The 27,538-nt window shown below is 47.0% G+C and overlaps 1 protein-coding gene across 8 annotated transcripts in view; it reads right to left on the reverse strand.

Annotated features, from left to right (window-relative positions):
* Window positions 1–27,538, reverse strand: part of GRAMD1B (GRAM domain containing 1B) — a 289,702-nt gene that overhangs the window by 96,814 nt on the left and 165,350 nt on the right. For 7 of the 8 annotated variants that reach the window (XM_043533870.1, XM_043533872.1, XM_037882223.2 and 4 more), the window contains one exon: window positions 26,163–26,240. In XM_043533870.1, coding sequence (XP_043389805.1) covers window positions 26,163–26,240 — 78 coding nt within the window. Of the gene's footprint in view, window positions 1–20,700; window positions 20,838–26,162; window positions 26,241–27,538 lie in introns of those variants that run through there. The other variant, XM_043533874.1, reaches the window with a different exon arrangement.

The raw sequence follows: 27,538 nt of genomic DNA on the forward strand, positions 1-27,538 counted from the left end.
TGGGGCTCAGGCTTTTGGCCTGGGGTGGCAGGCTCTGGCCCTGGGCTCTGACCATGGGGCTTTGAGCTCGGGGCTTTGGCTTTCGGGCTCCGGTCACTGGGCTTGGGGCTCACACACACCCTTATTGCCCCTGGTCCCCACTACTGCCCCCCAGCCTCTCACCCATCCACCCCATCACTTCTGGCCTCCATTGCCTCCCTACCTACCTCCACATCCAAGGCTTAATTTGTGTCTTGGCTTGCCAGGGCTGAGTAAGTCCGCTGTGAAAAGTTGTATTTGTGTGTTTGTTAATATCGCTTTTCACTGCTTCCCCGCTAGCTAGTGAGTCTGCTACTGTGAAAACTGATATTAAGAATCATACAAATATCACTTTTCACAGAAGCAGACTTACTTGCTAGCAAATCTAAAAAAACCCCACAACCAAAAAAGCAAAAGAAACAACAACAAAAAGACAAGAACATGCACAGCATCTTATATGTTTTTCTATTCTGTTCAGGTCCAGTAAAGAGACAACTGTACGTTGTTATTATTATTATTATTATTGAGTCTGCAAAAAAAACAAAACCCAAAACCAAAAACCCTACGTAAATAAATTCCTGTGATTTGGACATGGATATGTGCATATTTATTTCTTTTTCCTAAAGTTAACTAACTATTTTAGGAAAAATTGTCAGAGCGGCGACCAGGTAGTGGCTGCTCTCTGAGGCCACCAAAAACGTTGTTGTGAGAACCCCTGCTTGCATCTCTCTTGATATACTACCGCCAAGCTGCCTTATCCAGCCTCCAAGCTGTCCCAGCTAATCTCTGCCCTTTCTGTGAGGGGCAAAGGCAACAAAGGGCAAGAGACCAAGAATTGCTTAGCTCTTCCCTCCCCCTCAAAAATCCCCATAATGGACGACAGCATAAACTCTTTAAAGCAAGAAGACGTTACATCAGACCTCAAAGGAAAGTAGCATGTAAAGGTTAAAGGTGTAAAGCTTGGAAAGGAACTTATTTGTGAGACTTGGCTCCTATCCCTAACGTCCCCTGGCGCTAAGGCAGCACCCGGAGCATCAGGGTGGGGAAGGGAGAAAGTAAAAGGATGAGTGAAAAAAGGAAGAAGTTGCCAAGCGAAGCCACTTACACACAAGGAGGCCGGCAGCATTTCCATCCTACCTTTCCTGTCACCATATCAGACGCCTCCATGTTTTCTGCTTGGCCTATCAGTAAACAAGACCATCCAGGGAAGGGGGGAGGGGGAGAAAGGGAAAGTCAAAGATGAGGAGGAAGAGATGAACAATTTGACAGGCAGATGAGAATAAAAAGAAAGTTAGTCAAGAACAAGCCCCAGGCCTACCCAGCTGCCCCCAGACGGGAGGATAAGGAGAAAGCCACCCCAGAGGCTGACTCCTCTGCCCCTGTAAGCTCCCCTGACAAGATTCTGATTTAGACTCTTGGCTGGAGTTGGGCAAGCTGTTTCAGCAGGAGATGTGATTCATTTGCCTGCTACCCCCATGCCATCCAAAGGTCAAGCATGCTGCTGAGGAAGAGAGCAGCCTCCCATCTTCCTCTGCATTCTGAGCTTCTTCAGGGAGCACATAAGCAAATTGCCTTCCTCCTGGACAGGACAACATGCTGCTTCCCCTCTCTCGTTCTATGGGAAGGGAAAGTAACATCAGGAATGTCCCACTGGGTACCAGAGAAATGTGGAGGGAGGAGAAAAGCAGAAGGATGCTGGACAGTACACGGGTACAGGAGTGGGATCTAATGGGTGCTAACTAGGAGGAATGCAGGGAGGAAGGAGGCAGCTTTAATGGTAAGAAGGCAGGGGGGAAAGCAAGACAGGTGCAGCGGAGATAGATGTAGGTGTAGGGATAAACCTGAGATGTTCTTAAAGAGAGATCAGGTGTAGGAAGAAAGTGTGATACTCCACTGAAAACACTCACCTCACAATGATACTCAGAAAATTTTGGGGCCTAAACTGGGAACTCTTTGGTTCATATACATGGCTCTGACACTGAAAAATCATTCTGTAAGGTAAATTTGGCACAACAGCTCGAGTGTTGAAAGGCAGCTGTATCTGCAGAGGCCCCTGCCTTTCTGAGACAGGCCATCTGATTGGAGGAGCAGGATGACTTCATACAGCCCCATTCATCATTCGAGGTTTCCTGCCCAGCAGGGACAGCTTCTCCGTTCACAGTTACTGCAGTTTTCCTTTTTGGCCTACTTTACTACAGTAAATCAATCTGGATTGTATTAGCTGACCAGCCCAGGAAGGGATGCATACAACTGGCTGGATTCTGTGGCCTGCATCGTGCAGGAGGTCAGACTAGATGATCATAATGGTCCCTTCTGACCTTAATATCTATGAATCTATGAATGCACTAACCCTGGTAAACCAGGCAAACACAAGCAATCCTAGCAGAGGGTTAGGGAAAAGTGCTGCAGAATCAGGCCAATTTAAGTTGCCAAGGGCTAGAAACATCACTGTCTGAAGGTGTTCTCACTCTCTCGCGCTCTCTCACACACACACAGATAATACAGCACACAATGTACACACATACACAGGGCACCACTGTATAGTACATCCAGACCAGGGGACACTGGTAAACAATCTACAATGCCCTCACATAAACACGACTGCACAGTACACACAGACTATAGGACACTGATATACAATCTACAGAACACACATACCATCATGCAGTATATACACACACAACCAGACACTAAAATATATCAGAGAGTCTGAGTACACCCCCATGCTGGGTTCACCAATATGCAGCATGAATCCACCCACACACCATACACACAGTTGTCAGTGCCTGGGGGCCTGCAGACAGACACTGATATTTAGATACCAACCCATAACCACATAATGCCGTCAATGGGCAGGATACACACACGCAACATTCAGAAACGTCATCGCACCCCTGGCCGGTGCACAAGAAAGTACACGCATCTGTGCATAGTATTGTGCTCATGCACCTCAAGGAGTGTGTTTTTTTTTCCTCTACAGCATGTGGCTGTGCATGTCTCACAGTGCACCTACCCTGCTAAACATGGATGCACATGTGTACACAGGTCATGTTGTCCATTCTCCTGGTAATTCAGAACTATTCTCTACAGCATGTTCTCAGTGGCTGTATCTGGATACATAATAAAACACACACACACACACACACACACACACAGAGTCATCCTCAATCACAAGCTCCAAAGGGAACACGTGGTCCCTACAACACCACTTTTTGTTACTGGCATGTTGATGCCTCCTCAGCACGGCTGCCGGTCTAATGCATCCTCATACTTTCTCATCTCCTCCTCCTTCCACCGCCTCCCCAAAAAACTTTTAAAAATGTTTAGCTGCAAAAGCTCTTTGGGGATAGGACTGTCCTTTCTGTCACCTGTCTTTACAATGCCTAGCATAATGGGGTCCTGACCAGACATGCCAAACCCGTGGAAAAAACTCAGAAATTGGGCTTGTTTTTGGCTTAATTGGCTTGTGAGTTGCTTGTTGACTAGTTTTTGGATTGTAGTTTGCTACTTGTTTGGTTTGTAGCTTGTTGCTTCTTTTTTTTTTTTTTTATTGGCTCCCAGCAGGCAGGGACAAGGGGGAAGCAGGGGAGAGAGTCAGGGGTGCACAGTGGGCCCACCACAGTCCCAGACTCACACCGGGGGGATCTAGTCACATAGAGTGTTGGGGTTCTTAGGGATTGGCTTGTTTTGGCCTTGTTTTGAAATGGGATTAGCTTGATTTTTGGCTTATTGTGAAAATCGGGGTGCTTATTTACCACATGAAAGTTGGCAACTATGGTCCTCACCCTTGACTGCGGCTTAGTATAGATAATGAAAACAACACAGAGCAACCAGGGTACACTCAAACACACAAGCAGCAGGTACACACGCCCTGAACAAAAACAGGAAGGAGCCCCAGCAAACTGTGATCCAGAATTCCAACCCAGCCTGGCTTTTGAATTTCCAAAAGGAGCTGTGTTAACATTTTGGGTTCATTTCTGAAGCAACTGGGAGTGGTGGCAGATGAGTTAAGACCACACAATAGAGGCAACTGGAAACAGCAAGTGGTGAACATCCCCCAACGAAGCCCACTCTTAGGGTATTCTACACTACAGAGGCACAGGTGCAGGCATAGATACGTCTTATCCTGACGGAAGAGGCACTCCTGTCACTGTAGATAATGCACTTCTCTGAGAGTGGTAGCTAGTTCAACAGAACAATCCTTCAATTGACCTAGCCGCATCTACACCGGGGGTTAGGTCGACCTAATTACAGTGTTCAGAGTGCGACATTTTTTCATAGTTCTGAGTGACGTAGGTAGGTTGATCTAAGTTTTAGGTGTAGACTGGGCTGCATGAAATCAGAAGCCCAGTTTTGCAGATATAAGAGGATCAGAGAAACTTCTGGGAAGGATCCAGAGCTTCCTTCTGACCTCACCCCAGTGATGTCAATGGAGATACTCCTGATTTACCCCACCAAGATATCAGAATCAGGCTCCCCGTCGTCTGAGTGCTTAACTAAATTGAACCTCCAAATGCTCTAAGGGTCATCCATCGCTAAGAGAGGAGTAGGGTAAATTTTCAAAGTATTCAGCTCAATTTTAGTCATTTAGCCCATGCTGACTTTAACAGGAGTTACAAACAACACCCAAAATGCCCCATCCCCTGTCCCTCCCCAGCTCCTTCGCCAGTCTCAAATGTCATATGCTCTATGCATTCCATGCAAGCACAGTTGGCTGTACAGACAAAATGCACATGTCCATTCTTAGATACACACACAGCCTTTATGGCCTGCTCTCTCAGGGATACATGACTGTAATCCAGCTGCTGCAAATGAATTATTCCTGTCCCAGTTCCACTCTTAGCAATCAGTAGGAGTCCAGTGCTAATAATAAAGGGCTAATTGTTAGAGCATCCACAGAAGCAAAGCCAAAAGGCTTAGAGAGGCCGGCCATATCAGTCTCCTAGGATCTCTGTGCGCATGTGTGCACTTCGACCATAATGCTGTACATTGGCCCTGCCACTTTAAGTATAGCACTGCTTATCCAGTCAGTCACAGCTACAGGGGAGTCTGCACAACCCTGGGTGGAGCAAAAAGGACTGAAGTAGCAGACGGCACAAAACAAAATCTAGTAGCAAGAGAATTGGTCAGAGGGAAAGCTACAAACAAATCAAAAGATTTCAAGGAGAGAGAAAGGGGGGAAATTATGCCTAGGGAGAGTGCAGTGTGGGTAAAGGAATACAGGGAACAGACATAACATAAAGGATAGGGACTGCAAGGAGTACTGGGAAAAGATGCCTAAACTGCTGAAGCCTCTCTCGAGTCAGTGTTCCGCAGTCCTGGAGTCTCTGCTGTCAGAGGAGGTTATCTGCAAGCCCAGCATCCCCAAAGTAGGATCCACCTCTATTTCCTCAGGGAAATTTCATGAGGGGCTGACTCTGGGCTTCGGCAGCCAGGAAATCATGTGAGGCTGTATTTGCGTAGAGAGAGAGGATGCATCATACGCCTACTGCATCATGGGAGCTGTAGTTGTTCTGTACGGCATGCTGGGTGGATGTCAAGCCATTTATTTCTGCACTAAATGAGTGTGGTGCTTGAAAAGGCATGTGTTACATCTGAGGGTCTCGAGAGAAGGGGTGGGAAACAAGACTTTCTCTCTTAAAAGTTGGGGTGATGGAGGGTGCTCGCAGAGGATAAAGCATGTCCTGCAACAGGAAGAAGGCAGGATATTTTCCTGCGGATGCTGGGGAGAGCAAGGGGTCCTTTCTGAAAGAAGGAAAAAGCTCTTATTGGAGAAAGCAGAAAGGGTGGAATTGGAGACTTTTTATATTTTTTAAAATTTATATCACTCAGATTTGAAACAGACTGATGACTATTTTCACACACAGTTTCACAGAATTTTCAATTTTTTGTTGGTTTTTAATCAGAAATTTGGGAAGGTTTGAATTTTGAAGCTACCTTTTGCTCTGGAGGGGTGCGTTTTCTTTCAGAAATGAGTTCATTCACATTGCAAAAGGAGCCCGGGTTCAAGAGAAAACTTCTTGAAACATAGTGGATTTTTCAGTGAAACAAGTCAATTTTTTTAGTTTGTAAATAAATGGAGCCCCCACCCTCGCCACTCAATTTAAACTTTCACTGTAAATATTTTGCACACCTTTAGGTGGAAGGATATGATGTTTCAGGATTTATTTCCTCTTGGGGACTAGACAAAGCAGTCACTAATGTAATAGATCAGCTCTACTTTATGTTAGGCCAGAATTTTCCAGTGTCTAGTGATTTTGAATGCCCAAACTTGACACGCTATAAAGGGGCGTGATTTTCAGGTAGTGGTCACTGCCCAGCCTCAGATAATCCTGTAAAGTGTGCCAAGTTGGACACTCAAGCGTTGAAACCCTGAGAATCACTAGCCCCTTTCAAAGCTTTCACCTTAGTGCATAAAACAGACAGTAAAGTGATTAAACTAGTCTTTATACGGAGCCTGCATCCCATCTATGGGCTTGAAAAGGTTTCTGATGCTGCACTAAGGGAAATTGCACCAAAGCAGCTTTCATAGGAATTGCCAGACTGGATCAGACACAAGGCTCACCTAGCCTATTCTCCTGCCCCTGACAGAGGTCAATACCAGATATTCCCTAGAGAAAAACCCTGCAGTATGCAGATATGAGGTAATCTTCCCTCGGGATTAGCTCTCATCCCTATCCCTAAGCATTAGAGATCAATATAAGTCTTTTTAGGGCTGCAGAAGTAGGTGTCCTATGAGAGCAAGAGGAGTTAATACAAAGAGACAGAAATAAACGGATAGGGCTACAGGAAAGAAAGTCCTGGAACATGTACAAAGACTTAAATTAGGGGAGTTGTTGTAGCCGTGTCGGTGCAAGGATATGAGAGAGACAAGGAAGATGAAGTAATATCTGGTTACTTTCTCCAGACCTGAGGAAAAACTCTGAAGCTTGTCACTTCCACCAACATAAGTTGGTCCAATAAAAGATATTACCTCACCTACCTTGTCTCTCTCAAGTTAAGGGAGACTTTTGGGATATTTGCTAGCTAAGCCTTTTTTTAAGGGATGCCAAAAGATATTCTCTGGAGCACTAGTTCCATTCTGGGAACCATGTTGGATATTTAGTTGAAACTGAGAAGGATGGCTGATTTTTACAGAGACATAGAAACAATTAGAATCGAAGTGGGAGGGTAAAGAAAAAAGGAGTGGTGATTTTTATAGGTATAAAGAGAGGCAAGAGTCTGAGGGTAGTGGAAATGGGGAGACTATAATGGGCACTGCAGAGACAGTTTGAGGTGAGAAGAGGTTAAGAGGTGCAGAATGAGTTTGGTTTGGGACAGGATAATTTGGAGGCAGGAGGGATGTGTTTGAAAGAGAGTCACAAGGTGAATGACTGGAAAGGAATTAAAAGAAAGGAACAAAAGAAAGCCCACTGACCCATCACTTCAAAGCCTGAAGGGAGAGAAGAGCAGGGGATGGATGGGTTAAATCTCAAGACACAGGTTGGATTGGTCCTGAACCCAGTTTCCCAGTTTTGGGAGGGGGGGACTGCTGTCCATGGGTGCACAAGTCCATTAGCTCATTATCACAAAAAATTTTCTCAGCAGCTCCAGCCTGGGTCATCTCAATGCTGAATACCCAGGCTAACACGGGACAGATCTTCCAGCAGGATAAGGAGGACAGTGATGGAACAGTGAGGTAAGAGACACGCTGCCCCCTGCATCCTCCATGTGTTATAGCAGGCAGCAAACATGGAATGTAACATTCAAAGTATTTTCACTTCTCAGGAACTTCACTGTCCTGTTCACCAGCCAAGGGTGCAGGTAGGCAGGACCTTTGGGATAAATGCCTCAGATTCTGAGGGGATCCACATGAAGCAACAGGCAGCAGGTGGCAATGCAGCACATGGCTGATGACTGTCTGTTGAGGTGGCGTGCCTACCTCCCTTGACAGAAGTCGAAGGACTCAAGGGCCCTTGAATAAAGCCCATGAGGAAGGAGGAGGGGGCCTGGAAGGAAGGTTAGCTCCAGGACAGAGAGAGGATGCCTGAAACTTTGGAGGAGCCAAGCCCCCGAATCCCTCAATCCATCCCATGGGGAGCACATTTCAACATTGTAAATAAAAGAAAAGGAAGGAGGGTAACGAGCCTGCTGCAATGTGAACTACTATGGGTTGCGGGGGAGAGTGTGAACAGTGCAGCAAGGTCCAGGGCGGGGTTAGGGCCAACGTGCAAAAGGCAGCAGAAGAGTCTAGCAAGAGCCAGCCAGGTAGAAAGGGAAGGAGACTGGTTAGTATTGATTACAATGGCTGACCTTGTTATGGAGCATGGTGTGACACATGCTGCCATCTTATCACTGGAACACTCACAAATACTCTGCAGCAGGCCAGGAAACAAGTGCAAAGGAAGGAGGTGGAGGAGGAGGAATACACAGCTCACAACGAGCACTTACACAAGCACAGTCACCTGCAGGGGTAGGGAGGTCTGTCCGTGCTCCAATATGCTCCCCAGAAACCTTCACAGAATCGCAGCAACTGTCTCCCAGCAATCAGGGAGAGATGCTGCCAAATCCACAAGGAGATGGAAATCCCGGCGCGGTTACACAAACGCAGCACTTTTGGGGCGGAAGCAGCACAGAGATGTGGCCTCAGATCCCGCCATGGACAGATGCAATTCCACAACTATGATGGTTCTGGGTTGTTTTGTTTTTTAGGCACGGGTGTTTTGGCCCCAGAGGGAAAGAGACATGATTAGGCAGATGAAAGGATGATGATGGGGAAATTTACAAAGGATTTGTGCTATGTGCAAAGAGCCACCGATCTCTCTTCTCTGTTCTCAGATTTCTTCTCGAGGGAGAACCAATTTTCAAGGCACAGCTGCCTTCGGGTCTCTGCCGAACTTGCTGCTGCTGCCACCACAAGATAAGATGCAAAACCCGGAGAGATTAGAGAAGAATTTTGGACCAGAACCAAAAGGATCTGAGGTTAATAATAATCAGAATCAAATTCTCATAACTGAGATTAACCAACATTAGTATTTCTTTCAAGCTAACCTCTTCCCCAGAGCGAAGCTGTCGAATCTAAACTGCTTTTTCCACTTGTGTCCAGAGCAATGCAATGAAGGGCCAACTTGAACCTTGGCAGTGCTGATAGCAATGTGTTTTTTCATGGATGAAAGCAAGGATGCTAGGACACTCAGAGGAAAGCCCCAGTTAGGTTTGTAGAGGGAGAGCCAGAGGGAAAATTGACCCAGTACTGCTGATGCATCAGAGGGGATTCTTTCTTCTCCTTCCTCCTCCTGCCTGGGATTCTAATCCCCCAAGTAAGACAGGGAGCTCAGTGCAAACTCGAGTCAGTGAGGTGCATCCTGCACACTTTCTCTTTGCCTTCTGCTTGCTGACTCATTCACAAGAACTGCTCTCCCCTTCCCTCCACGCAGCCAATCAGAACATGGCTGGCTCTCATCCCTATGGACACGTGGGCTGGCCTAATCACTTCCAGTAACCCCCAAAGCGAGACTAGAAGGTTAGGACCTCACGTGACGAGAAGCAGTGCCAAGGAAAGAGGAAATCTGATGCCAGGATTTTTCCCTAGGAAAAATCAAAAGCTCTTGGAATGTCCCTCTGTACTATGATCTCATTGCTGCCCTGACAGGCACTGGGAAAGGGTTAATGTCATTGATGTTGAAGAACATGCTCTTCACGGATTTTGACAATGGACGAGTAGACGCTTTAGGAGAGCAGCTAGCAAGAGGCGGCTTTATATTTAAAGGTACAGCAGTGAACAAATTTGGCTTAAAAAAGAAACATAAAATCTCACTGGAAACTTGAAACACCCTGCAATGGGATACTTCTACCAGTCTGGGTCCTAAGAGGACCCCTCAAAGATAGGTTTGGCAGGGACACTAAGTAGTATCAAAGCCCATCACCTTCATTTTTTCCCATGTCTTCTGCAGTTTAGAACCAGATAGGGAGGAGGGTTAAGTGGCTTAAGGCTCAACCTTTTCCTTTCTGAGCTCCCCCGTGCCCCCAATATGCTATAATAGCTCCAGGGCCCAGTGGGGGTGGCTTAGGGCTCTGGGCTTCAGCCATAGCAGGGGGCTGTGGATCCGCAGTTGAGAACTGCTGGCTTAAGGAATAGAGTACAGCTGGCATGGGTTCTCCGGGGGGGCAAATACTTCTGTGCCCTGTTTGGTGATGTGTATTTTTTTCCAGGTTGGAGAAAGTTCATACAATATTTTTCAGTTATTATTTTCCATTTGTTTCTGAACCTCTTTCTGCTCTTCCTGCTGGGCCTGGAAGATGCAGTGCATCCAGGCTCTTGTCACAACCTGGCCCAGTACTGCACTGTACAGACATCAGTTTGTTAGAAGTGGACTCTATTGCTGGGTCTGGGTAGAGTCGAGTCACTGTGTCTAGCTCTGGGACTCAAAAAAACACACTTCCTGGCTCAGACCTTTCATCTAATCCCTTCCTTGGAACATAGAGCTCCGCAGTCCAACTGCCACAGTCCCCAAAACCAGTGCCTCAGATCTCCCAAGACCCCTAGTTGCTAACACACTTTCCCTCAGAGTTCCTCCTAGCTGGGCACTCTGGCTTAATCCCTGTTGGGAAAATGTGGCAGGAAAGGAAGGAACATGTTTCTTAACCACAGACCCCTTACTCTTAAAAAATCCTGGAAAGCTACAGATCTCTGGAGAAAAACAGAAGTCCTAACACGCCCCTCCCCATACCTGATCTCCCCCATCTAAGAGTACAAGGTCTGTCAGTATTCAGGCTGGCCAGAGTCCCTTCTGCCCTCCCTCTCTCCTCCATGATCTGCTTATGTGTGGCAATGATCAACCCCTCTCCTTTTCAGAGCAGCAGCCCCTCTTAAATACAGTCTCTTTCCTTTTGCTATGTGTCCAGGGTGCAAAGTTGCCACTCCACCAGCCATGCCAATGTCCCTGTGTAGGAAATCCATTGTTCCATGAGGTTGGGCCAGCAGCTAAGAGATCATCAAAATTGATCGTTCCAGATTGCTCTGTGATGATGCTTCAACAAGGTGTCAAGTACCTTTCCTGAGCAAGGGAGATGTCTAGAATGCAATTCAGTAAAGTTAGCTATGTGTTCAGCACATAATACAAAATGAAGATTACAATACAAAATTGAGGTCATAATTTGATACAGACATATCCCACTCTGTCATATCTCTCCTCTGGAACTTCCATCATGACTGAATGCAGGAAGTAGCAGCAGTCTCATGAGGAAAGGTTGCTCTTACAAGATTTCCACCCCCAGAAGTTTGGATCAGCATCCAAATTTTTGCACTGCTCATCTGCACAAAACCCCAGCTCCAAATGTCTTGGAGCTTTGCAAAGACTAAGGTCTTTTCCTTTTGAGCTACAAATAAATACTTGTCACTGCCCTTTCGCCTTCAATATTGTGCGAGAGACTTATCCTGAATACCTAGTTATTCCCTGGTAGGGACACCAATTACAAAGGATATAGATACACAGATTTCCCCAGCGCTCTGCATCTTTATCTCTTGTATGTGGTGTATCTTTGCCTAAGCCCAGCTTTGCAAACATTTATACGCTTTGGTGACACACAGCACACAGAGCATGTAAGAGGCACTGGCAAGCATTTGTATGTTGCCCATAAAATTGGGGAACACTGATTTTGCAGGGGCACTGCACACATAAGAAGGGGACAAGCTGTGCACAGAGCTGCCAGTGGTCTGAAAACGCTGAGGTTTCTACTAGCCGCGGGTGAATCTGAAATGTCTGGATGGTTTCGTTTGGAAAAGCACCCCAAAACTTTGTGTTCTCCTCTTCTTCCTCTACACAAGTAGAATGGAAACACAGGGAGAATGATCCTTTGTTTATGAGGTGTGTCACACATTTGAGCCATGTTCTGATTGCCATGAACACACAGGGCGTGCATGTACAGGTGCTGGGGGGAGAAAATACAGCATTTTGCCAAACTTCCTTTCATCTCAAAAAAGTGCAATTTGGGTTTGCTCTCAGGTTTGGGTGGGGTGGAGGGGACTTTACACTTCCCGAGCTACCTGCTCTACTTCCATTCTCCTTAATGGCCCTTATCCCCTTAACATAGTTCCATGTGCCTCCCAAATACCCCACCTATGGATCCCAAGGCAGGTAGCTTGCTTGGGACAGGTCAGCTTGGATTCACCCCTAAGGGAGATGAGTGTGCTGTAAACAAGGGGCTCTGAAGGGATCCATAAGGACAACAGCACCTTGCAGCCAGATGGAGAAAGCTATTCCCAGAAGCTCCTCCCTATTCCCTCCTGCCCCACCACGTGCTGAAGTCCCAGGGAAAGCTGGAGCAGCAATATTGTCAGCAGCACTAGCTGTGACCCTCGGCTCAGGCAGAGGGAACACATTCTGATGAGCCATGCAGAGCCCACTCAGGGAATGAGCTTCGCAGGCACTCAGCTATCAGCCAGGGCTTTGAACAGCAGAGCAGGCTCTGATCAACCAATTCTGTACTGGGGTCCAAATGTTGCTGTAATTTGAGGTGGGGACAGAACCAGAAAGTGACTATGCACAAGTGGGCCTTTAGTATCTGCTCCCTGCCATCTGCCAGTCCTATCTGCTGATTTTACTGACATCACGGATCATTTTAATCCTTTTAGCCCTTCAGAGCTTGTACCTACCTAGCTATCCCAGAAGCATTGGAGAATCAATATAGCTATGCAATTTTACTCTGCCTCATCTCCAGCCTTGTCGGCTAAGTTCTGATTGCAGAAGTTTTATTGCTGGTGACTAGGCAGAAATGGCTCAGCTTCATTTTCACCTCCCAGGAGGAGTTTGCAGCATTGGCAGCTTAGAGTGGGAACTTTTTGACTTTTTAAAACTGGGGGTGTTTGCTTCAGAACTCACAAAGAGGTTAAGGGCCAGGTTCTTGGATGGGACCATCTTTGTGTTTTGTGTTTTTACAATTAGACCAGGGTGAGCGTTGTTATTAATCCTCTTTGTGTTAGCAATAGGCTGGGTGAGGAAGCAGGCAACAAAAGGCATTGTGGATAGCGTAAAATGGGCTAGCGGAGACGAGTTTCATGGCTTTGACTTTGCCTTATTATGCCCTTCCATCAGAGGCAGAACAGGAAGCAGCAAAACCTGGACTGAAAGTAAATGCAGAGAAAACCAAGATTACAAAGGTGGAAAACTGGACAACAGATGCAAAGGTGCACATGGATGGAAAAGAAATCGAACAGGCAGAAAAGTTCTGCTACTTGAGCAGCGTGATGACACTTGATGGTGGCTGTGATAAAGATATTCATATGAGATTAGGAAAACAAACACCACTTTTGGAAGGATGAACCACCTCTGGACAACCAGAGGCCTCCACACCAAACTAAAGATCAGATTAAACCATGCAACTGTACTGAGCACGCTGCCGCATGCAGCAGGGACTTGCCCAATGACAATAGCTAACAAAGAGAGATTGGAGGCTGCCCACCACAGATGGCTGATGAAGACATGACACATTTCATGGAAAGATAAAACTGCAAATGCGAGAGGAAGGGAGCTGAGTGGGCAGGACATGTTAGAAAATATCAAAGGAAGACGGCTGAGGTGGTTGGGATATGTGCAATGTATGGAAGATGGGAGACATGCTACGCAAGCATTGAATTGGGTACCTTTTGGGAGGAAGGAGGAAACAGAAAGCGAGGAACACCCAGGAAGAACGGGCAGAAGACAGTGACAAAGGTTATTGAATGTGTTGACATCACCTGGGAAGTAGTACCACAACTAACGAGTGACCATAATCAGTGAACGAAGTGGATTGCCTGATGTGTCAGTGGCACAGAAGGAACTAAGGTATAAAGGTAAGGTAAGGTTTGTACAGCGCCTAACACAATGCAGTCCTGGTCCTTGACTAGGACTCCTAGGTACTAACACATACACATCAATAATAATAATGGGCTCTATATTTTGGCAACTGCAAAAAAAAATGAAGGGCCCAAGTTTGAAAATGCAACTATTTGTGTCTGCAGCTTAGGACTGCCCCTGATTCCAGGTGCAACCAGAAACTTAGACATCAAGTGACCCAACGAGCTGCAATTATTTGTGCCAGCAATTTGTCCCCACAAAAGAGAGGAAAAAAAAGAGTGTCCTGCTTAAGGCTGGGCTGGAAATGTGACCCTGAATGTAGAACCCCACAATATCATTTTGATAGTGTCACTTTTCTAGCTATAATTATCAAAAAAACCTGTCTCTAAATATGGTCAGCAGGTAGAATTCAATTACACAACTACCCTTCTGCACATGCAAACAGGCAGACACAGGACTGAGACCATCAGAGCCAGCTTCTCCTACCTGGAAACAAGAAGCATTAAAAGCATCTTGTCGTTTCCCCCACATACACACTCCTGTGTATCAGGGGCTGTGATGCAGCTCAACATGACTTCTGTCAAACTTTCTCCCTGTGCAGTGAGACATGCAAGGAACAGCTGGAGGCTTATCTAACCACACAGGGAGACACTGGTCCAGTGGAAAGGGAACTAGGTTGGGAGACCTGGGTTCTTGTCCCAGCTTTGCCAATGACCTGCTGTTTAACCTTGGACAAGGCACTTCCCCTTTTCTGTGCCTTGGTTTCCCCACCTATGAAACAGGGATAATGATACTGACTTACCTTTGCCTTTTGAGATTCTCAGATGAAAAGCTCTGAATAAGAGCTAAATATTGTTGTTACTAATTATTACTGTTATGTTCCCAAGGGATTTAACAATAGGCATGCTTCATTTTACAAACAAGCTTGGAACAGTAGCCTATGAAGTCCAATGTCTGGCCCATGCCAGATGCGTTAGAGGAAAAAGCACCCATAATGCATTCTGCTGATTGCCACAGGACTCGAGAATGAATTTTTGAACAGAGCAGTCAGCTGGATATCCTGAAGCATGAACTCTGTCTGCACAACTACAGATCTCAGACATAAAATTATCCGTCCCTCTTAATTTCATGGACGGCACGGGACTTTTCTAAAATTCAGGTCCATCCACCCATATAAGTGGCAACTGTGGAATTCCTCAAGACTGGGGGATATCAGAGCACAAGAAAAGGCTCTACAAAAGAGACCTATCCTGCCATGTCTCCTACCCGCATCTTACCCCCACAGGGCAACAAGAGGGAAAGGGAAGGCTTATCCAGTCCCCCGAATACTTCCCAACCTTGCTGGAGAGAAAACACCCTACCCCAGAGGTGGGCAGCGCGACTGGCTCCGGCATGGTAAGGGGGCGGGGGGTCCTGGAGGACAGTCAGGAGACAGGAGGTGGTTGGATGGGTCGGGGGCAGTCAGGGAGCAGGGGAGGGTTGGATGGGTCGGAGGTTCTGAGGGGGGCAGTCAGGACTGGGGGCAGGGGTGGTTGGATGGGGCAGAGGTTTGGGTGGGGGCAGTCAGGGGACGGGAAACAGAGGGCCTTGGATAGGTGTGGGAGTCCTGGGGGGCCTGTCGGGGGTGTGGATAAGGGTCGGGGCAGTCAGGGGTCAGGGAGCAGCGAGGGTATATAGGGGGTGAGGTCCTGGGGGGGCAGTTAGGGGCAGCCGTCCCAGGAGGGGGCAATCAGGGGGCAGGAAGTGGGAGGGGGCAGATAGGCGGCACAGACTTCCCTAGCTGGCCCTCCATATAGTTTTGCAACCCCGATGTGGCCCTTGGGCCAAAAAGTTTGCCCACCCCTGCCCTACCCCCTTTCTCAGATCATGGGTCAGCATATCATGGAGGGGAAGAGGAAGGATGACAGAGATGGGGGGATGGCATAACCTTGCTGGGGGCCATCAAATTCCACAATCTGTGCTGATCTAATGAAAGGGATATGAAAAAACAGACCCTATTCAGCTGAGAACAGAGAGCCCAGGAGCTCATGTAATGGGGAGGACAGATCTTTCTCCTCCTGTACTGGATACATCTCCAAAGGGCAGCTGGGGGCTCCCGGAGCTGGGACACCAGGTGCAAAAGGTTCCAAGCTTGGCAGAGAAAGGAGGAATTTATCTTATTCCAGCCGCTTGTCAAACCTACTTTACTCAACAATGCCGTCCACAAGCAGGCCGTGGCACGCGCTATAATTAACAGCCCACCTCTGAGACACTGGAGGGAGAACAATGCTGGCGTAGGAGGAATTGGAAGCAGGTGATCTTTGCGCCCTGACAGGTCTGCCAACAGCAGCAAATGTGCCGGTCCTAGCGAAGCAGTGCAGCTCTCATCAAATCACTATAGCCCGTTCCTGTAAATCCCAGCAAAAAGTCATACCACGGGCTGTCTGAGCAGCAGTGGGGGTGCAATGAGGGGGGCAACTGGCACTGGTACCAACTGAGGATTATACTCCTTCATTGCTAACAGAGGGGAGTTGCATCCTTCACATTTGGACTTCTCCAAAGCTCAGCTATTTGGCACTGTGGCCATAAGGGTCAGCAGATTTTGGATCTGGATCCGAATCCAAATTTTTCCAAAGTTCAGAGCAGGAGCGGGACTCAGAGCCAGAGGTCTGACCCCATCTCTCATTAACCCCCAAACCCCACCACCTCCAGCACACACACAACCAACCATCCCAGCCCCAGCACAGACAACTCACACATACAAGTCTAATAAATCCTGAGCCACGCAGAGTATGTAAAGGAAAATTAAAGGAAGCTACACAGATAAACTCATGGTCAGCGAGGGGTGGGGACTGGACATTGGTTAATGATGGATGAACCAGTTCACATAAAATATTAACCAAACCGAATGGCCACTCATAACCTTTGCCAGGTTCATCTGAAGCCCAAACTACCATCCAGAACCCAACCCCAACACTTTTCCCCAAATTCATCTCAAACCTGAATTTCTGCCCTGCACCTTCACCCAAAAGCCGTCCCACAATTTTTTCCAGGTTTGAAAAGTTTGGGTTATTTTTTTCCCCTCTCATGATTTTGCATGTGTGTGGCAGCTTCTGTACTTGCTGGCTCAGGCCAGGACTGGGCAGGGAGCAACGAAGAGGCTGGTTCTCAGAGTCTCTGTCTCCTGCATGGAAGCAGTACTCTCACCGAAAAGCCTGCTCCTGTGAAACTGCCAACCAAGAGGGGTGGATAGTCAGTGAAGTGGCCAGGCTTGGGGTGCTTATCCAAACCTCCGAAAGGTTTGAAGCTCACCCATTATTCCTGGGGACGTCCCTACTTCCACCTCTTCATTTCCTTTTCACCTTCAAAGGCCCCACAAGAGGGTAAAACCATAACCTCCCACAACCCAGCTGGAGAAAGGGTCTCTCCAGAGCCCATCAATGCCAGTTCTCAGTCTGCCAAGGGTCAATCACCAGAGACGGATTCGGGGTACTCCTTTCCTCCACAGAGGATGAGTGCATGTGTGTCACCAGGCTCCTGCATGCTGTCCATCCAGAATGCTCAAGACAAGAGCTCAGCAAGTTGCAGTGCTGCAAACAGACGATTCCTTCAGTGTCGGTCCAGGTGGGCTTACAAAGTCCCGCATGCCTGAGTTGAGTGGGTTGGAGATGTGTGGCCCTCATCTGGGCACTCCCTCAGGGGCTTCCTCAAGATGCACACACCCCTCTTGCCCCAGATCCCTTAAAACACACCCCTGGGCAGGCTCAATAAGCCCAGGAACCTTAGCAGTACTTCTGACAAAGTCACTCTGAGGTTTGCAACAAACCTCGACTGATACAAGCTGCACCCAGCTTGGGGCTTTACTGGGACCATTTCAACTCAGACCCATCTCTTGCCAGCACACTGAGCTAGGAGCCGATTTGCCCCGAATTTTACACTGGCATTGGGCAGCAGCAGCTGCCTCCTATTTATCCCACTCCGCCAAAACCACCTCCATTGCTTTTCTCTTACTCTTGAATGTCCTTCTCCTTATTAACGCAGGAGACCCCAGTGCACCAGGCTGCCTTGCTCAGAGTAACACAGCAGCAAGACATCCACCCCAGTCACTGCGTGCAGATGGCAGCATTCCACAATCGCTCGGGCTGCCTGGGCAATGGGAAATAGACTCCCTGAAGCTGTGGGAGTGGCAGCGTGAGACAGTCCCGTCTGTGCCTCCATGCACAGCAGAACGGCGACAGGGACACAGGGTGTTACCACCACCATGCCTCTCGGGGGCAAGGGGAAGCAGGAGCAGGCAAAGGTTGGTGTAAGGTCCATTGGGAGCCTCAGATGGAGGAAATGGGCCTGACCTTCCACTTGCTCCCACCAGTGTAAACCAAGAGCAGCTCCTTGGACCTTAATGGAGTTACACTGGTGTGAGAGAGAGGAGGCTCAGAGGCTGCTACACCAGGTTTGGTGGCACATGGGTACTGCATCGGCCTGGGCAGGTGATTAATCTGCAGTCACGATACGATTTGTGAACAGAATGTTTTACCTCTTGAGCTGTCCTGAGATGAACTGTCCTTCCGTGTCCCCCCATTTTGGTTCAATCACTTATCCATCACCCTCTAGCTGTTGTCTATTTCTCTCATCTCTCTTCCCCACCCCCTCTGTCCATTCCTCTCCATTCCCCTCGTCTATTTCTCTCCTCACATCCCCCTCCATGGACTTTTGGATGCTTGGGGAGCAGCACCGATGGCTCTTGTGTGTATGAGCTTAAGGATTGTATTTCCTGCTGGTTCAGCGGCATGGCATTTACACTTCATTTAAGCCTGCTCTCTGCTGTAAGTCCCAGGGGCGCCTCAGGGTCACAATAAAAAACAAGCCTGCAGTTCAAACAGAAGCGAGTGCATGAGTGAGCCTGAACTTGCAGTTCAACAGGGGTGAACAGTTTGGTGTGGTTTGTGCGTAACCCCATCTTGATCCACTTGCTTAAAAACCTCAACAGTACTGTGTACTCATCTCACCCAGGCCTCCGGGGGTTCTCCTACTCAGCCCTAGTCAATCTTCAGGCCACTCCTTTAAAAAGGAGCAGCATCTATGGGCTAACATCATCTGGGCATCACAAATCAGCTCCTAGGTGCTCATGTGGCTATCTGAGTAACTCTCAGACATCGGTGAACCCATCCTTACAACATGCCTGTGAGGTAGGGAAGGGATTCTCCTCCCCATTTGATAGATGGGAAACAGAGGCACACAGAGATGAAGAGACCTAAACAGGAAATCTCGGCAGAGGTGAGAACTGAAGCCTGGTCTCCTAGGTCCCAGTCCAGCACCTCAAAATTAAACTCCTTCCTAGTTTGCTTTGCTAGCTTTCCCCTTCTAGGACTCTGAATGCACCTGCACAGTGTATTCAGCCACATCTCTCATGCCCAGACACCTGGATGCACAAACATAATACCCACAGACTGCACCCCAGCACAGGACCCACGCTCAGCCTCACCCACACCTGTCAACTTACATGGCTCTGCGGAAGGCGAGTTTTTTCCTCAGGGAAGACACATGCAAGTGACAGACATGCTTCACTGCTGTGCTGCAGGAGACCTTCTCAGGGCACGGGTTCTGAACCATGGTTTGGCCTTGTGGTACACCAGCCAAGTCTGGTGCCTACATCCCATGGAGTGGCATACCAACAGCAGCAGCCGCAGCAGTCCAACACCAGGGCAAAGTCAGCGTCCTGTATGAAGGAATCCGAGGACTTCAGCCCTGTGTGAATCACAGCTCCGAGTCTGTTCGTCCTGTCGAGTCCGATCACTTACAAGTTAACTCAACTGGTGATATCCTTGGTACCATCTTTGTTGCTAAGTGAAGGCTGGTAATTAAGATATGGCTGGACAGAGCCAAGAGATGAGCCCTCCCCGGTCACATCTTCCTTTCTGGTATCTTTCCACAGTTGCCCGGTAGGTCCAGCGTCCCTCTGCTGGTGCCTGGGATATCCTCACCTCCCAGCGGCTTCCCATGTGTATCAGGGTGGGTGCAGGTCCTCTCTCTCTCTGTCCTAGTTCTGCAGGAATGAGATGGTGCTGTGTGCAGAGCTCTACCTGCGTGTGATGTCAGAGGTGGTATGCTAGGGAGGAGGGACAAGGGTGCTTGATCCTCAGATCCTGGCAGGCTGCACAGGGAAGTTGATTCCAGGAGGGTACGAACTTGCTTTTTGCTATAGTTAGCAAGAGTGCTGAGTGCAGGATCACTTAAGACACGTGCTCCGGCAGGCTCAGAAAAATTAAGGCCATACTGGAAGCATGCGCGAGCACTGCCTTTGCCACACAGGTGCAAGCAGGTACATAGCAGCTGGGAGATGCTTTTAAAGGCCTGTTCTTTTGGCATGTGCAGTGAGGAGGGGGGACCTGGGCTGCTTGTATTAAGATTTCCCCAAAAAAGTCACACCAAACTTTTAATGCAGTTTGAAAAACATCACAATCTTCCCCCCCCCCACCACCACCTTTAATTTCACACAAACTCGTCACCCTCCAGATGCAATAAAGAGGTGCTGACACACTCAAGAGGCATGGCCTGGCAGACGCGGTGCTGATGCTACATTCACCTGAGTATAACAGAGGCAGGGGTGACTGGCAGGTTGTTCTCTGTAAGTGCCCCTGGGCTCTGGAATGCCCTCTGACCCTGGTCTGAAAGAGCTGGCATCGGCTGCAGGGTCTGTTTGTTTCTTCTGGACTTTCCTGAGAGTTAGGGGATATTGAAGCACTGGTTGGTGCAGTGGGTGGTGTTATTTGCTGCTGCTTGGTAGATAAGTGAACAGCACATTTGGTTTTGTCATTGTAAACAATGAGCAGGATACTCAGACCCTGCAAATGGGGGCTCTTTATTGTTCTTGAAAGAAAATAAATAAGATCCATGAGAAAGATCTGCCTCACCCAATGTGCAGTCCGGGCTGGCAAATTCAAGCTGTTCATAGAGCCTGCCCCAGAAGCTGAGTCTCTGGGTGCTTATCTGGATCCAGCTCAGACTCCAAACCTCTAGAGATTTCCCCTGTAATGCATAACCAGCATAATGCATTATACAAAACTAAAAAAATGAATGAGACTTTTTGTCAGTCCAATGATTGTGAACCACTGTTCCCCACCGAAAGGAGAGATTACACCACTGCGCCTCTGCCCTGGAGCTTGACATGATTACAACTGCAAACAACAGAGGTAAAGGCAATTTACCGGCCCTGGATTTAGGTCAATTTAAGATTAGTCTAGTCAGTTAAACAATACATAAAAATTACTTGGAATTAAACATAAACAGCAGCAATCCTGAGGTCACTGGGGATACTGCCACCAGTACTTTATAAGGGGGATATGGAGATCTTCAATAATGACTACCCCTGGTCAGCACCTCCACTTTGCACCCCATCTGAAAGGTGGCACCTCCAGCAGCCCAGTCCAGCACCACACCAAAACTTTGGTTCAGTCCAGGCTCAAAAGGGGACAGCACTGTCTACTGAATCACCAGGTCACTGCTTCTTTCAGTACCTGGAGACCGACCTGCCCTGACCCTGCTTAGCCTATAAAATCCCAGCCCAAGGTGATCTGACTTCACGTGTTCCCCAGCATCAGACAAAACTCAGATAATATCTAAGCACCTGTCTGCTTTGCTGTCAATTTCCCTGTGATCTAGTAGTATAGTGGTCTCAGCTAGCAAATTATGCCAGGATCAACAGCACCAGAGAGACTAGTAATTGCAGTGAAACATATTGAGGAAAGGGTTAGCTACAACTAGCAGGCACTAGTTCTGAGCTAAACACTCTGTTGGATTATTAATTAGCTCTTTATGGCTGGCTTGCTCTCTCCTGAGTGAGTCAAATCTTCAGGTCCTTACTAAGCTTTGATTCAGTCCTTACACAGCTCATCTGCCATTGAATTAATTACGAGGAATTTGACTTCAACAAGAGTTTGGCTTAGCAGACACTTAGTAAGAAGGATCTCTGATCCTGTGAGAGGAGACAAGTTGGAAGAAGTGCCTCAGGTCATCCTGGAAAGAAGCATTTCCTCCCTCATGTTTTTCATGCCAGCTGTGGCTTAAGGGGCCATGCACTCTCTTCTGCAAGGATAAGAGCAGCTGAGACTAGTAAACACAGAATACAGCCACCCCTTGCAAAGTATTTAACCATCTAAACTTGAAAGCAACATCACAAACACATAATCAGCAACCAGCTCCTAACTAGGAGTATATTCATTCTCCCTTTATCACTGCAGCTCACAGTCAGAAAATTAACCAAGTATAATGGCATCTGACTTTATAAACCTGCTCTCTGTTTGTGTTTTTGATTCAGAGTTGCCTATGTGTCTGAGAGGCATTGTGGTGGGGAGAAGGCACTAGGAGGGGGGTGAACTCCATTGTTGAGTGGGACAAAGCCAAGGATTCTTGGTTCTGTTCCCACCTCACTCGTTGACAGGCTGTTTGGCCTTGGGCAAGTCACTTTACCTCTCTGTGTCCCCATCTGTGCAAAGGGGAGAAGCAGAGGGGGCAGCAGGGCTCACCTGCCTCCCCATTTGCCGCCAGAGCCAGGGTGAGTCTGGAACACTGGCAGAAACTAAAATCAGCTTTTGACTTATAAAGCAAGCAAATCTGACCTAGACGCCATCAAGGGAGAATAAAACTGGAAGCCCATGCTAGTCACTCAGCTTTAGAACTTCATGAAAACTACCACCACATGCTGCAAATATACTGCTAATTTTGAAAGGAAAAAAGGTTAAATTAAAGGCTTTTCTGGGAGTCAGGGGTGCTAGAATTTTTTTTTTTTTATAGCGCAGGTGCGTGAGAGCCATTGAACCAAACCGTAAAACCATAATGGAAACCACTTCAAGCCAAGCGGTGTGGCAGCACCCCCAGATCCAGCACTTATGTCATGAGTGAAGATGATTGTCAGGGGTTTAGCAGACATCAATGCAGCTCACATTGGAGAGTGAGACTTCACTAAGAGCCTTTATCGTAAGTGTCCCTTCCTAGGGGCTCGTTTCTTTATGCTACCAGACACCAAGAACGATGTTAAAAGCCTTAGATTGTGATACTGTGCTATTCCCGGGAGGAGCGAAAGCCACATTGCCTGATCCCAAAGCTGAACAGTGTGGTAACAGGACCTAGTCAATTTAAGAAGTCAAAGTTCAGGTGTCGTACGGGACTAGAGGCTGTAATAAAACCAGGGTTCTAGACCAGGACAGTAAAAGAGGTTGCAGTAACACAGAGCCTGTAGCTCCTGTGTCACAGAAGAAAATGGACTGGGTTCTGATCCAACATGGACTAGGAGATGCAGTAATACTAACTCTTCTGGTTTGGCTGAAATAATAACTAATAAAATAGTAACAATAATAATAATAAAAAATAATATGCAAAGATTTTATAGGTATTCATTTTTCAGCCTCTTTTTTGCCAATGCTGCAGTATGAAGCAAAAATAAATCCACCCCAAGAGTCTGAAATTTATTAATTTTGGGCTTCTGGAATTGCAAAGAAATCTTTACCCAGCTGCTGGATATCTGCCTTGCATACCTGACAACTGTCCCCAACACAAGAGACAGAGAAGAACAGCTCAATCACAAACTAGGCCTGGTCTACCCTTAAAATTAGGTTGACATACATATGGAACTCGAGTGTGAAAAATTCACACCTCTGAGAGCCATCGTTATGCTGACCTAACCTAGTGTAGATGTGGCTAGATTGGCAGAAGAATTTTTCCATCGAGCTAGCTACTGCCACTTGGGGAGGTGGATTATCTAGTGTGATGGAAAAGCCCCTTCTGTTGCTGTAGGAAGTGTCTATATTAGGGCACTACAGTGGCATAACTGTGCTACTGTAGTCCTGTAGCGTACACATGGCCCTAGTCACAACACTAGCCTTGCCGAGGAATCTGGGAATACAGATCTGGTACAAATTCAGTTGATTGTTTATTAAGCAGAAGAAGAAGCGAATGATCAATTGGCAACAGTGTTTTGTTTGGGTAAAGGTTTGGAAGATAAATGTGGGGAAGGTGACTTCAGAGTTTTGACTTGCAAAGCACATGGGGAAAACAGTTCCGTTTCCAAAAGCAGCACCTGTGCCAGTGGGTTTCTTCCCAGTGCTCACAACACCAGTGCTGCCAGGCAAGGGGAAAAGCATCTCACATATTGACTAGAACTATGCACATCCAAAAGCGGATAAACCCAAAGACTAGGTGAAGCTGAACCTCAGTGTGTACACCCTGAGTTTACACTGGACCAGTAACAGTCTGGTAATGACACATCATTTATGATTTGTCAGGTAAGGGGGCTTGAGTATAAATGAACATCAGGCACATAAGTAACTGGGAGTGAGGACCTCAGGAGTTCTAATCCTTCCACTGCCACATTGCGTGGCCCTGTGCAAGTCATTTACACTCCTGTGCCTCAGTTTCCCAAAACATAAAATTAGGAAATGGCAATTACCTACTGCAGGGGTATTAGAAAGATTAATTAGCCAATACTTTTACAGCACTTTGGACTCTTGAGGTGCAGTGCCGTATTTGAGCCAATTCATTCACCTCACTAGAATGGGACAGAAAGGTTTTGAACAGCAACATGGAATCAAGGAGACTGGCAAATGGCTCAGGATGCCTCTTACCTCTTCTTGTGCTCAGTTTTGCTGGATATAGCAGATAAAGATGAGCCTCCAGGTAAAAACAGCCCATCAATCTCTACTGTCCAGCACTTGCCACACCTCCAGTGATACCCTATTTGATAATTTACCCAAGGAAACCCACTTAAAGGCATTACTTTACACTTATGTAGTCCTCCTCACCCAAGAATCTCACAGTGCTTTACAGAGGATGATAAATATCATCATCCCAATGTTTCAGATGGGGAAACTAAGGCACAAATAATGACTTGCCCGAGGTCACAGCTGGGAACAGAATGCAGGTCTCCTCACTCCTAGCTCTTTGCCCTGTCCTACGAGCCCCTATGCCTCTTAGGGTACGACTACACTAGAATAAAAGACCTGCAGCATGGCCTGGCTGAGCTGACTCAGGCTCCTGTATCTCGGGCTGCAGGGCTAAAAATTGCCGTGCAGACGTTTGGACTCAGGCTGGAGCCCAGGCTCTGGGACCCTCCCACCACAAAATCCCAGAGCTTAGAGTCCAGAGCCTGAACAGCCCAGCGGTCCAAGCCCTACAAGCCCGAGTCAGTTGACCATGGCCAGGGATGTTTCATTTGCTGCGTAGATATACCCATTAGGTTTAGGCACTCAACTACACACTTCCAGCAACCTCTTTAAAGCTATGAGAGAGCAATTTGCATTTTAGACAGAAAAGCAACCCATGTAAAACAATGTATAGCAACCACAATACTCAAATCCACGATGACAATCCTTGTCAAGCCACACAGAGAAACTAGACCATGATGGACTGTTCTCTTCCTTACACTGACAGGTATCTCCTTCCTCCTTTCACAGACATTCCTCCTACTTAACATCTGATTTTCCAACACATTATTCTCTTTTCCATTATCTCACTCTTGACCCATCAAACATCTTGGTGTTCAGACTCCAGGAGCCACATAAGCAACTGTTCACTGTCAAACACATATACTACCCATACAGGCACGTCCCATCCATGAACTATCCAAACTCTTCTACCCATTTAGAGTTTTGCTTTCTTTATCTTCTTATATGCTGTGGCAATGTTCCAGACATCTCCAGATTCCCTGCTATGCAGCAGCACTCAGTCACATTCATGTATTATCAGTAACTGATCAGATATCAATATTATCAACATTTGCTACATTAAGAGGATCTGTTCAATATTTTCTGTGACTGTAACATAACCTGCATTTATATAAGTGTTGCTTGCTGCATGTGCATTGTTATACGTATTGTTACCTGTGTTTGCAAGGCTACCTTCACCTAGTGTGCATCCTGTACTGATGGTGTCACTTGCGTTTACAAACATTATCTACATTTGATGTGTTACTTGATTTCATCTTATTACCTCTGATTGCAGGTTCCTCCTTCTGTGTTTCCACTATAATTAGGTTTTCCAGTTTTAGGTTTAAACTGACAACATCCCAAAGCAAAGTATACACTAACAAATACCCAACATTCACTATATTTGCAATGGTGAGAAGTGTTTGCAGAGAATACAAATGATGCATTCTTGGTGCAAGTTCCTCACTAGGAGTGCAGGACTTTAGGGGATAGGGGTTGGGGGTGTTACTTGTTAACATCATTCAAGAAAGTTTTACACCTAAAATATGAGCCATAATTTGCCTGATAATAAACAAACAGCACAAACCAATACCCATGTTCAGGCTGAGCAAGATTACCGTCATCTCCCCAATTCCCCACTGCTGGACAGGCCTACCTTTCGTCACGCATTCGGGGACTCAGGAATCGGGATGAATCGTCATCATGGCTGCTTTGTTGGCTACTCTGCTGGCTGCTGCAGAAAAAGACAGAAAGACATAAGCAGTTAGAGATCTGGATGGTCCAGCTGCTTCACTCACCTAAAGAAAAAAGGAAAAGAATTAAACTACACAGAGTTAGTACTTGTCTACACAGTGCATGCACTGATTTCACTGAATTAGTTTGAAAAGTACTTTAGTTAAACAAATGCAGGTCTCATTGTGTGGACACTCACTCTTATCAATATAACAGTGTCCACACAGAGTTGCCACAGTCTAATTATATTGATCCAAAATAACGTCTACAGGTACACATGTGTATAGACCAGGCCTTAGGTTTGCAAGTCAGAGATCAGCATCATATCTTGCTTTGTGCATCATATCTTGCCTTAAGTTGCTAAATCGTGCCTTGGCCTTATGTGACCATGGGATGGGGGTTGGGGGTGAGGGAGGTGTACTAGGACTCCCCCTCTTTGTGCAACCTGCATTACAGCCACCTGGATCATTCCTCCCAACCATGAGGTTTCCCTAGCGGATGCTCCCCTCCCCCAAATGGGAGGGAAGAGCAAAGCCATGCATCCCTCTGCCCAAAAGGTAAGCCGCAAAAGAGTACTGCAAATTACTTCCTGTTGCAAAGCAAATAGGGAACCCCACCAACAGTTATGTGCTCCTCTTGTGTTTCTCATAGGGTGGAACACCTACGCATCACCACTTACTATGGGCTGTGTGAAAACATGATCTAGCCCTGTGAAACCAGCACAGTGCAAAATGTTCCACTCCAGTTGTGGGGCTGTGCTCAGTAAAACAGTGAGAAAATAGACAGTGGAACAAAATTCAATACTCAATAGCGATCCTGGTTTCTTACTAACCTGAGACTTGCTGGAATGTTTGCAAACTCAGGGCCAAGTCACAAGTAAAAACTCCAAAGCTTAGACTCAAGTAATACTGAGATTAAGTCTGTAGGAAATACAGGCTGATGTACAGTGTTGGTGGAGTCTGTGTGAAACTGCGTATTTTCAACAACCACAAAAATCCAGGGGTATGGCTTCACTTTCTTGGGGTCAAACACCAAAACCTAAAGGGAACCAGGGATGTGTAACATACTTGAAATGCAAAAGTGTCCCTAATGGACTGAAACCTAAGAGTCTCACATAGTAACCTTTTCCTAGGGATTTAAAAACATTCAACAGCAGCCTTCCAGATGATCTTTGAAGGGGAAGCCATTGGGCTATGTCTGACTGGTTTCATAGGGCTTAGCATTCAAATCTTGACTTGGATTCCTCATTAAAAATCCTCTAACAAGCTCTGTGCATTATTTTTTGCAAATTAAAAACAC

This window comes from Chelonia mydas, chromosome 22 (genome assembly GCF_015237465.2).
Source record: "Chelonia mydas isolate rCheMyd1 chromosome 22, rCheMyd1.pri.v2, whole genome shotgun sequence".
NCBI classification, from domain to species: domain Eukaryota; kingdom Metazoa; phylum Chordata; order Testudines; family Cheloniidae; genus Chelonia; species Chelonia mydas.